The sequence below is a fragment of the Pectinophora gossypiella genome, chromosome 11, assembly GCF_024362695.1.
Source record: "Pectinophora gossypiella chromosome 11, ilPecGoss1.1, whole genome shotgun sequence".
Taxonomy (NCBI): Eukaryota; Metazoa; Arthropoda; class Insecta; order Lepidoptera; family Gelechiidae; genus Pectinophora; species Pectinophora gossypiella.
Window position 1 is genome coordinate 16,826,219 of NC_065414.1, and position 13,205 is coordinate 16,839,423.

At 36.5% G+C, this 13,205-nt stretch overlaps 1 protein-coding gene across 4 annotated transcripts in view; it reads left to right on the plus strand.

The window, feature by feature from the left end:
* The window catches only part of LOC126370904 (cytochrome b5 reductase 4-like), an 81,179-nt gene extending 68,382 nt beyond the window's left edge, over positions 1–12,797 (plus strand). For all 4 annotated transcript variants that reach the window (XM_050016019.1, XM_050016020.1, XM_050016021.1 and 1 more), the window contains 4 exons: positions 5,469–5,650; positions 7,581–7,681; positions 8,778–8,867; positions 10,910–12,797. In XM_050016019.1, the coding sequence (XP_049871976.1) occupies positions 5,469–5,650; positions 7,581–7,681; positions 8,778–8,867; positions 10,910–11,135 (599 nt within the window). In that variant the 3' untranslated portion in view covers positions 11,136–12,797. The remainder of the gene's footprint in view (positions 1–5,468; positions 5,651–7,580; positions 7,682–8,777; positions 8,868–10,909) is intronic.
* The last annotated feature ends 408 nt before the right edge of the window (positions 12,798–13,205 follow it).

Sequence of the window (13,205 nt, forward strand, 5' to 3'; positions counted from 1 at the left end):
AAATAGATCACAAATTACAATTTAGGTATTACTACTGTTGGGATATAAATGTCAACTTAAAAATATCATAGTTAGTTGCTATGTTGCGATTTATTATAGCTTTTCACATATTGCTCGTTTTATAGGTTTCGGTTTAGTAAATAATCTGTAGACATTTTTTTTTTGTTTTGGTTTTCCCCGAAGGGTAAGGCAAAGGGAACTATGCCCATACAGCCATGTCTGACGTATTTCTTTTCTTGATGATTAATGAAATGATGAAAGGTGATGATGATGAAACCTAAGCCCCCACCCTCGGAGTAGACTCCTACTCCGAACCCCAAACGAATTAACTCAAAAGTCCGCATAAACTTTTGAGTTATGAAGCGGCTTCCTGACACGAAGCGAAAATAGGCAGATACACTTTGTTTATTGAATACTCCAATATAATAACACTCGCGAATGTCTTCCGACTAACTTAATGCGATCATTAACCACAAAACACCACTTCGTATTAATTATTTAGATTACTCAATGAAGAAAGCAACTTTCCCGTTTCCCGCCAAAAAGCCGTAGACAATTGCAACATAAAAATACCTTTTATAAAAATAATAATTCTTTACTTTTTAATTCTTTTTATAATCATCGGTCTATAGTATCTCTTATTGTCGGACGTGTTTGTAACTACTTACCGACTTAAAGCAAATTGAATTCGAACTGGCCAAACAATCGGCGTTTTTGGCAGTGTTGAAAGTAATTAAACCACACTCATTTTAACATAATCATATAACGTAAGATGAACATAAACAGCCTGTATACGTCCCACTGCTGGGCACAGGCCTTCCCTGAATCAACCGTAGCGAGTATGGAGCATACCTACACGCTGCTCCACTGCGGGCTAGTGGAGATGTTTTATGGGACCAATGGCTTAACGTGCCCTCCGCAGCACGAAATCATCTTACAACATATTTGATTCATAATTGATTTCTGATTGATTTTTGATTTGATAATTGATTGATTCGTATATTTTTTTCTTTTTCTTTTTAATTTCCGCGCGTTAGAATAGATGAGGATACTTTACGAGGTTTTTACTCTACATAAGCACGTGTACTGTTGTTTTGTTTGCTTTACGATTAAGTAGGTATAGCTTTTAGGTGCTTCTCGTTTTTTTATGGATTTAGTCGTATAACAAAAATTATTTAGTAATTTCGAAACGAAATTTGGCACGTGTTCGCGAAAATAAGGATTACGCGAATATATACGGTGACATACTTAAATAATGTAGAGTATGTGTAGATGTACGGGTTACTTTTAAAGCTTTTGAAATAGAGCTCTGGAAGACGAGACAAACCGATCAAAGCTAAAAGCATCGCAAGAAACATATTCGAATGTAAAAATAATATTCTTGAAGCGTCCTTGTAGCTATCACATTTCAATATAGCTGCAAACTTAGTTTGTCACGCGATCGACTTTCAGCGCTTCTTATGAATTGATGCAAATTGTCTCGTGTCGAGTAATGTGACGATGTCAGCCATTTTTTATCTCCGCTTTCAATCATATCGAGACGAGATATTTTTCCGTTATATTTTCGAGACAAAGACAAGGAAATCATAATCAAGGAAATACATGGTGAAAATCTCTTATCCGTCTCCCACTTGGACAAACGCTGAGCTATTTCACATCTATTTGGTCTAAGCGATCACTCTCCAATTCGTCTCAACGGCCACATGCAATCAATTCATTTAAAAAAGACATTTGTTGACATTAAGCACTTACTTTTACATTTTCGCAAATGAGAAATTGCATTATTGCTTTTTAGAAGAATTGCTTTAATATGAGGTCAGACAGGCAGTCGCTTCTGTAAAAAACCGGTCCTGTCAAATCTTCAGGTTAGGTAAGCGGACCCTGTGAAAATCGGGATAATGCCTCCGCGCCCAAGAGGTGTCCACTCCTTGATAGTTATTGCCCACCTATCATGCTACATTCTGCAAACATGACCGGCTCACTCCCACTTCAATCTTCTTCATTTTATCCCTCTCCAGGCACGGAATCCGTCTCGCTTTTTGGATTATGAATAGGCGAGGAAAAGGCAGTATTTCTACTCTATATAATTGACATAAGCTCGCTTAGATCCACCACAAGTTCAGGTCAAGGTTAATTACAATAGGGTCTCGAGGGTAACCTACGGATACGAGAGATATCAACCCCTAGTTTAGAGGATTGGAGGATTATAAAGTATGTAATGTATATAGGCTGCCGAGGGTAGTTCAGGAGAGTTCCTCTTACCTAATTTTTAAGAAGAGAGTCAAAGAGCACTTTTTATCCATAGAGTATTCGTAGTCTAAGTATATTGTTATATATATAATAGGTATGTATGTAGGTATAGTATATTTTATATGTGTATATATTTATAGAGGCTTAGGCATATGTTTGTGTATATATATATTTTTAAACGGTTTTATATGTAGATAAAATTATTATAATGTATTTAATATATTGCACCTCTTTTTATTCTTCCGCAGTTACTCTAATACTACCTCTGGGTTGGCTGGAAGAGATCTCTCTTAGAGATAAGTCCACCCTTGTAAACGTCCATTTCTTGTTTGTGATGTAACTAGTTGTTAAGTGCAATAAAGTATATTTAAAGTAATGTGGACACGGACTACTCAGTTTGCTGCTGTTTAGTGTTGTCCTTTCTGTCGTAGGCTTTTGTGTCAAAAGTGGCTGCATGTTGTCTACTAATTACCTACTTGTGTTCTTTAGTTAACTTTTATTTATTTCTTGTTGCACCATCCCGCATCTACGTCTAGTAATTGTTTGTTCCTTGTAGTGGCAACCTGGAAAAAACTCTCCAGAAAAATAAGGCCCTTAATTTTAAGAACTGAGCAATAAAGTGTGCTTTTGTGTGAGTTTATTTATGTTTTCAGCGGCTAAGGAGTGTGCTACAAAGTTAAAGACAGCACTGCTTGCTTTTCTTACATGACTGGGTCACTTCTGTCGCGAATGAGCCATATTTTTACAGGCATAAGGATGTTTCAATTCTAAATATATGCAGTGTTTTGTGAACAATTCGTGTGGGTGGCAGTATACAGTGTCTAAAATCAAATTGTAAAGACATTTCTACGTGGTTAGTTGTTTCTAAAGAATATATTTATTTTTTCCTCGTCCCGAAAACGGCACAGGAAGAAATTACGTTACATTAATTGAAACATGTTGGTCGTGGGTAGAATGTATAGGAACGGAGAGGAGTCTGGCGAAATTGTGTGCAAAGTGTTCGTGTTTGTTTGTGGTTACATGGACGATGCTCGGATTTGGGCCACAAACGTCGCTCCCAATGATTTGCGGTCCCGGAAATGTGTTGCAGGGTTGTATTGTATGTAGTTATTTCCTTTGTGTTTTAAACAGAAAGTAGGTTATTTTGTTAGATGATTTTATAATTGATTGTATAATATTCATCTACAATGTAAACAACGGAATGAACTCTAAAGTTTACAATAAATAAAGTAAGATCTGACATCAGTATCGAAATTTTATAACATTTACTAAATGTGTACGGTCACGAGTACTAATATGTAATACACTTTGCAACCATGTCACATTAACATTTTTGACAAATTAAACTGTGAGTCTTATTAAATGTCAAATATGATAGCGCGACAGGGTTGTAAAGTGTACATACGGGTATTAGTGAAATCTTTGAGAGATGATTCAGATTCAAACCATGATTCTAAGTAGGTATCTAATGTAATTTTAAAAAACACTAAAAATTTGATATAAAATTCCGTTTGATATCAACTCACAATCATGGTCTGAATCATCCCCCTCAGTATTCCATCCTTCCAGCCGTATTCGGCCACGGCAACAAGTCTCTAATCTAGGAACGCCTAAGGTGCGCTCTTATATGGCTGATGTAAGCGATCTTAGCAGTGAATGTACGGCCACATTCACTACACATCAACACACCTCCGATATAGTTATATGTTATGGCCGATGGTCGGGCCTTCAGCTCGTCGCGTTTTGAATCAAGCTCTTCTCGGCAGCTTTTCTCGACGTATTCTATACGATGTCACTAACACCCTGTATGAATGAAAACTGAACCGAGTGAACTCTTTCAAATATGAACTGGCATAACTGGGCTTAACATTTTCAGTAAAACCCATTCTGTATAACATTTTTCTTTTGTACAGCCACCCACGGTCCTCTTGTACCCTTATAAATGTCCTAAAGAAATAACGAGATCAGAGACTTGGCAAATTCTCTAGAGGATTGTGAGGAAATCACAGACTGTTGCAGCTAATGTGAAGCCCTATGTCGCATATACCATTAGAATGGATAATATATCCAACTTACATACCTAACAAAACAAAAAAATAGTTTTTTTTTTTTGTAAAATTAAATTCTCCTCTCATTGTTGGTACCTAAGTATATACGACGAACAACTCTTTGAAAATAGGATGTGGTCACGGGTATATACTTTGATACCATGTCACATTAACTTTTTTAACAAATTAAACCGTTAGTCTCATTAAATGTCAAATATGATAGTGCGACAGGGTTCTAAAGTGGGTACATGATATTACTCATGACTGTATGTAAGCATTAATGTACTTATAATTATGTCACTGTAGTAACATAATTAAAAGTAGCATGGAAAATGCTGCACCGTCAAGAGCGTGGCTCTTAAATTGATGACGAGTAACATAATTAGTTGTACCTTTCTGTATCTGTTGTCCTTATCTCTGTATCGTGTATCCATTGTCAATAAAGTATTTTATCTATTTATCTATTTAACACATTCTAAGCGTTGCCCCCGATATTTGAATCTTTCTATTCAACGTGTTTTTTCATCCCTTTACACATAAGTATCCATATGTTTTATTTGAATCGTTTTCCAATAAAACAATTCTCAATTTAAACCTCTTACTACAACTTATGTCTATGACATCGCACATCCAACTCCATCTCACGCCCATTAGACGCCCCACCTTACTTGTCCCTTAACTACCTCGTTCCAATAAAATGGGTCTCAGTGAGATCTATTCATATTTTGATATAAGGAAATCGTGAAAATATTCGATTTTATCCCAGAGTGCGTGAATCCCCGGAGGTTTATACCTAATAAATAATTTATTGTGTCCCTGATCCCGGCGTTCCCCTGTGATATCCATAATACGCTTATGTCCATTCCCTTTTATTGTTCTGACATTATATTCTTTGCGAAAACAGGTTTATTTTTTACTTATCTCGTTTTATGGAACTACTTCTCAGTTGGCTACAAGATTGGTTAATTTTAATAACCATTCAGGTGTATAAAGTGTCAATTATATTTTTAATCGGTTTTTATTTTTCCTTAAAAATCTTGTAAGTTCTTTTCCTTATATTTTCTGTGCCATTGTAGGTACCTTTTAATTTGTTTCATCACCTTCATCTTGTGTTAATTAAAACATTCTAATAATTAATACTCTGATTACGACTGTATTTGCCTTTCTCAGGTTCAGACGTGGTTCGTTCATACACGCCAGTCGGCGAGGGCTGGGGCCCGGGAGAGCCAGGTGCTCTGAAGCTAGCAGTCAAGAGGTATGAAGGAGGAGTGGTGTCTCCGGAACTGGCTGCGCTCAAAATTGGCGACTTGGTCAAACTATCCGGCCCGTACGGGAACTTTCATCTTCAGAAGGTACGCTGAATAACGAACTATTTGAAAATGAAAAGTTAAATGTTTTCACATTTAAATGTTCCTTTCTAAACAAATCTTAATGATTCGGTTTTTGTATCATACTTTATGTTTTTATTTAATTCTGCTTATATTTTTTCTAGTACCAACTTTTTACATTTCAAATGGCAGACAACCAGAAAATTATTTTTGTTAGCCGAGACCCGTGGAGTAGCCTCCTCTAATAAGACCTACCTCTATGAATACAGGCATGCATTGTTCATAGATCTGTCAGCCACAGTTGCTGCTTTTGTCCTCTTGTGCCCATTTAAATGTAGTGTAATAGAATTAGTTTTCAATACAACTTGTTCTGAAGCAGAAACATATTAGGTCAGTTTGTAGGGCGTGGCTTTTGCTGTGAAAAAGATATTTTATTCGATTTTCGAATTAGAAAAACAATGTTTGAATATAGGCTGGTGCTCTAAATAAATGTTCCTTTGAACATTACGGCTAGATTACGGCTTTACTAGAAATATTTTTTCCAAATTTAAATCGAATGGCTTGTGATAGAAACCTTAAATCGATTATGAAATCGACTTATCATGATATCGACCGCTTGTTTTATCGATGCAACAAAATCCCGAAAGTAAATATACTCGATAAATGCCGTGAAAGACCACAAGCAAGCCAGGCTGCCATTCTTCTTGTATAATATACATAAATAAGCATGTGTTCTAACGTTCTAAGTGCTAAACAATGTTTTGTAGCAAAGCGTTGAGTGTTTTACCACTGCTGTGTATATTACATATATAAGATTGATAGGTAGGTACAAACCAAGCACGACTACGGAGAAGAAACAATAATTGTGCTACTTTCCCACTAGTCAAATCAATTACTTTTTACTAAACGTCAAAATACGAAATTACTATGGAATTTGTATGAAAAGGCACACTGTGACGTCATAGAAAACGAGTTACATTTTTCTTGATTAAAATTCATAAATAAGTGAAATAGAAAAAATAAAATGTTATTGTCACGTTTAGATCTGTCTTTATTTAGTAATCAGAATTTCATAATTTGTCTTGAATCTAGTACACGACCCAATTGATGACCACAAGTTAAGACAATTATTTTCTTTATTACTATCGTTTCTACAGATCCCTTTTAAGTGTTGTGTATGTGTTAGGAGATTAGAAATTCTAATGACTTAATATTTTATTATCACATAAACAGACAAGCGGAACGGAAGAATTTTTATTGACTAAATATTTAAGTAATGTTCGATCACTGCGATCGTACCAATGAACGGAGGAAAATTTCTTGCGAACGAAGTCCAATCGGTATTATTTACGAGAGTCGTCTCCATTAATTCCTCTGTAATTTAATTACCCTCAGCCTTGTATGATTGCCAGCCTTGGTGATTTCATTCATAATGGTCATTATAGCTAGTAGAATTGGTACTTAAGTGTTAATTTAGTGCAGGGGTTCCCAAAGGGTGCGCCGCAGTGCCCTGGTGCGCCGTAGAAAGTAAAGAGGGGTGCCGTGAGTTCTATCATTATCCGAAACCATAAATATTCGCGCGACCCACTAGGGTCGATTAATTCTTTCAAATATTTTTCCTCTCAGACGACGTCCTGAGCCGAGGTTCGAGCCCAACTGGGCACCCTCAGGCCTGTTGTCTTAAACGTTGTACCGGGTGAGAGCCTTCAGCGCTCCCCATTTGTCCGGCCTAGTAGTTAATGCCATCTGCGGCAAATCTACAATAAGTCACGTCAAAAAAACTAATATAATAATAATTATTGTATGTATGTTTTAATGTGCTGGGCGATAAAAGTAATAAATACTATTTCAAGTAGGTATGCATTGAATAGTATGAACCCCGACGCGGGATTCAAACCGCCATGATAATCACGATTCATCGTCACGTTTTCACTAATGTTATTACTTGTTACAGCTAAAATCTGTGAGGGCGATCTACTTCATCGTGGCCGGGACCGGTATCACGCCCATGCTGGGGATATTGAAGTTTATGCTGGCGAGATCTAATCCTAAATGGTAAGCCGTGCAGTAGAATACATCATGGTATAAGAAAATTATTTTTGAAATTAATAAATAAATAAAACCAGCCGGGTGTGCATGACAATCGCGCCGCGCGCGGTGAGGCCAGCGCTCAACCGCTGGACCAAAGAGGCATTGTAATAATATCAATATCGCCGCCCTATGGTGAAAACAACAGGGTCAGTTCACACCGAGACGCGACGCGACGCGATGATACTCGAAGAGGCCAATGATTTCGCGCTGCGCCGCGAGCCGCCGTGAGACGTCGCAAGACGCATCGTAGACTCGCCGCGGGTGCAGTCTGCCATTTGCAAGCGCATGTGGCGGTTGCGTACACCAAGATCCCAGTCTATCATTATGTTTTCACTCGAGCACTCGACCGAACTGCACCAATTCTAAACGAAGTGTGAACGGAAATAGTAGGCAAGTCGCGCGGCATCACGAGACGCAGCACGACCTCTACACGCCGCGCGTTCTAGCGATGCACCGCTGCGCCGCGACACGTCGAAATGTGTATCGTTTTGTGTTGTAAATAAAGTATATTTTGAGTTACTCTATTCAAATGTATGCGCATCGCGTCTCGGTGTGAGCTGACGCTAAGGGCTTTTATTGCTAAGTAGCAATCTCTAATAAATAAATACTTATACTTAAACTACTAAATATAATATGGAAGAAAAGAAGTAGTAGAAAGGAAGAGGAAATAGACACACTCGACCATTCGGATGTAATTTTTCGCAATAGATATTCGTGCATCAGAATGTGACTTTTCAATAAAGAAATGCAATGATATACCTACAGACTTATGGCGAGTGGTCCTGACATGGTCAGCAACTACTTACCCTAACAGGGCCCTGATTAGTCTATTTAAGTATTTATATTAGTGCCCTGCAGGGTCTGCATGACAACCGCGCCACGCGCGGCGCGAATGCTATCTACGTAGATAGACGCCGAACCGCTATTGGTCGAAGTCCTCGATATAATTCGCGCAACGCGCGGCGTGTTTGCCATGCAGATTCTGCTGATCATAGTTCTTTTTATATCTAGAAAATAAACGTAAATATTCCATAATTTACATAATATTTATTTGTTCCAGTGAACGAGTACACTTGTTATTTTTTAACAAAACCGAAGAAGACATATTATTCAGGGATAAATTCGAAGAAATTGCAAAAGAGGATAACAGGTAAGTTGGAGATATAGTAAACAAAATGTTTTTATACAAACAAATATTCTCCATAATCGAGGGAATGAAACTCAACTCTAATAAGGATGCTCTAACTAATCGTAAGATACTGACTTGTAGTTTTTATTGAAGCGACTACCTACGCCAACCCCAAAACGGGAAATAGGCATGATCTTATAAATGTACATGCAACCTACGAACAGATGGTTTGGCTTGATCTTTCCAATCAACAAGAGCAACTAAGTTACTATCCCTTCACTAGGTACGCTCGCGTCATGCAATTTCTTACTTCAATTCTTCGTACAAAGATTCCCACAAAACCCATCATTCTAAGAAACACCGAAACGCTTCTCCATTCGCCATAAAATTTCCATTGATGCCTCATAAAGTACCCAATTCTAAAAGGGTCGGATTCCGTAAGGACTTAGCCTTATATATTTACCTCGAAAAGAAAAAGCAGAAACAGAATTACCAGCCAGTGACTCATTTACGCAAATGTAAGGGCCCGCGCCCTAACTTTTGATGTCTCATGAATAATGAATGAATATACTTAGTCCAAATTTTTCCAGAACTGTTACGAGTCTTACTTCTCCCAAAGGCATCCCTAATTGGTTCATTGTTATAAACTTACCAACTGTTGTTCCTTAATGTCTATTGATCGTAGTGAAGTGAAACGCTCCAATAATCCCGATTGGGGTAAGCTGGAACTTGTTATTTTACCCTATTAATAAGATTAACTTAGGTACCCTTTCGACAAATTGCATGACGTGAATAAGGGATAGGGTTTCTACTTCTAAATACATTATTAATTTTATTAACTACGGGCTATTGCCTATACTATTGTAAAGTTCGTAATTTATTATGTACTAAGTATCGATTTGAATGGATTGTTCTCGAAACCAAAGGGCCAAACTCATTTTAACCAGTTATATCAATTTATTATGATTACGGGTTAGGTTGTTAGGTACAATAGAACTTCCGTAACTTAAATTAAATTAGCTATTAAGAAGTTCTAGAACTCGTGTAACCCTGTCTATTATAAAAGATATAGTAAATACAGTAAAACAGTCCTTTCTGTTCATAATAATATATTTATATCAAAGTCAACCTTCCTCCAAATACCGGATAACCCTTTTAGGCTTAGTAACACTAGAATGAAGAAGTTATTTTACAAAGCTAATCCAATTAAGGGGATAATAGGGTACTGTATAATTTATCTTTTCTAGGTAAGTATAAAGTTTAGTACTTACAATAAAATTCATATAAGGTTGAAATAAACGGAAAGCTAATTTCTATAAACTGAACGATACATCAACTACGTTTAGAGAACTTTTTGCAAATCCTTTCACCACGATAACATCCATAGGCACTTATTCTAAATGATAATATATTCTGCAGGGCAAATGCCTCTCCCCTATTGTCCTGTCGTGTCTATCCTTTTCTACCTCTGTCCAAACTTTTAGGCGCGCATCTAGTTCGTCACGTCGTCGTCTGTCGACTGTGAAGAACCACCTGCTAATATATTTTGTAACTATGTAAAAGGTACCCTAACGTGTGCGCATTATCCGCCCCCATTTACCGCTCAAAAATACCGTATTAGTCATGTTAGAGTTCATTACAAACGCTCAACTACGTAATGCTAGCATTACATAATATTATTTTATTTTATATATATTTTTTTATATTTTTATTTTTTTATATATATTTTTTATTTGCATAATGTTAGCGTTAGCGTTCGCCGCTACCGAACACGACAAGACTGACATTAATAAAATATATACTCTGTCCGTATGAGCCAGGAGTTGTGCGCCAAGATTGTCACTCTGTGGATGCCTCAGGGTGGGTATCGGAAACGAGGTAGACCCCGAAAAAGATCGACGGTTCGCTGAAAACTTTGCCCAGCAGTGGGATAATAGGTAGAAGCAAAACAAACAAAATAAATACTCCATCCGTACTCTTTATGTTATGTATGTTACTTCAGACACTCGTAATATTATTTTCGGTAGAAAGGCACAAAGCTAATAGCGATTTCCTAATTTCAGGTTGATAGCGACTCATGTCCTCTCCGAACCCAGTACATCGTGGTCAGGATACAAAGGAAGGATCAGGAGTGACCTGCTGACAGAAGTGATCGGTAAAATGAAGTGTAGTGGCCAGTGCACACACTTCGCGTGTCTCTGTGGACCTATAGAGTTCACTCACAATTCCCTAGATTTATTGGGGAAGCATGGCATGAAAGACAACTGCATTCACGCTTTTATGGGATAGTGAAGATCATAGTCCATAGACTGTATATTCACTAGTAAAGTTGTAAGACTTAGATAGGTGGACGAAGAGTTTAAGACATGTGCACAAGAATTAGATTTTAATTTACTTACTTAAATATTTGTTTCAGGGTAAGAAATGCTACTTCCTAGACATTTCCAAAAGTAATAATTCTTCTATGTAAAAAGTCATTAAATAAGGATAGAAAAGGTGTAGGTGAACAATGTAAAATGATTGATAAGTAAATCGTCTACAAACCTATATTCTAGTTAAAAGAGTGAGAAATTTAATACAACTGTTAAGTACTTAAAAGTTTTTATCTATCAGAAGTATTAAATATAGTTTCATGCTATGAAAATATGTAAGTATTTCGGCCAAACTTTCAAGCACAGTAAAATTTCACTATTTTTTTAACCAAAGTGTGATACGAGTAATTTAGCATAAATTTCACTACACTAACTACCATTTTGTGATTGTAATTTATTATAACGAGCATTTCATTGCGCTCAAAGTACAGAAAGACAAAATACAATTTTAATTGACTAATTTTATGTAAGTACATAAGTAATATTATGTATATAAATAATTCCATCCATTTGAAACATTTGCAGTCCTATAAATCTCCATTCAATGTGAATATATCTGTTATTTGTTAAAAATACGTTTATTTTAAATTCAGCAATGGTTTTTATAAATATCTCGTGTAAATCATTAGTTTGATAGAAAAGCAAGAATCGCTAAGATACTTAAAAATAGATCAATGCCAATAACTAGTTTTAGAAGAAATTCCATCTAATCAATCAATCTTCTTCTATCGTGTGGGTTAGGAGGTGGATTACCAACCTCATCAACCCTGGTGTCAGGGTTACTATTGAGCCGCCACAGGCTCCAGACGAATGGGCACCACATGTGGAAGTATTCCTCGCGAACGATATTTTAATAACAGTAGCTAAAACGTATTGTTACTGTCGCAATGTAGCAATAACCGTGAACTGTTGCTATTAATAATACATACTATCATTATAATTGTACTTTTAGTAGATACCCTAAGTATAAGGCAGTTGTCATACGACGCGGTCAACCGCGCTGCGAACGGTTTACACACAAGTCAATACTACCTTGCGGTCGCTTCACCAACCGCGATCTCGTCATGTGATAACCGCCTTACCATTCACCCACGGCACCACAGTAAACTACAACATATCAGTATAGGTAATTTTACTAAAACTGCACGGTAGACTTAGATTTTCTGCATAGAAATCGTCTAAAATTAGATCAAGTAGATTTCTCGTGTTGTGCCATAACTTGTCAGCCAAACAGTGCATACAACAAAATACAAAGTATTTACTAAACGGCCTGAAAAAACCTTTTAAACGTGAAATTATATTTTTTTAATTAACTTTGTGAATATTTTTTTGATTCAAAGAATTTGTATAAAATGAGATAAAAAATGCAATGTCGATACCACGGGTACGTTATTTATTGGTTTAATGGATAAATCTTAGATTTACTTCTGTTAATTATCTGTTCCTCGTATCAAAGATATTCATTATTGTGTATAATATATATTGTATACAAAAAGTGCCTACATTCCAGGTAAAGTGTTTGCGTTAAGCTTATTTGGTGTTGTTGATTTATGGTTTTTTAATAAATAGTGGAAATTAATCTTCTCGTGTTATTTACCTACATTTTGTTACGCTTTCTTTTTTCTAGAGCCGTGAGAAAAACACTGCCGTAGTCAGACATGCGAATGTCACGACAGAAGAAGTCCGACGTCTCCGACGGCCATGGCATAGATTCTATCTGCTTAGGCATAGACTAGAGTAGAATAGTCAAATCAGTTACTTTTTACTAAACGTCAAGACACGAAATTACTATGGAATTGTATGAAAAAGCAACCTCTGACGTCATAGAAAAACGTGTCAAAATGTCGCACTTATTACATTTTTCTTTATATTCATAAATAAGTTAAATAGAAAAAAGAGGACTTTTTTGTCACCAATAGATGTCTTTATTTAGTAATAATCAGAATTTCCCCTACCGACTCATAGTCACACCAAGTTATCACACCAG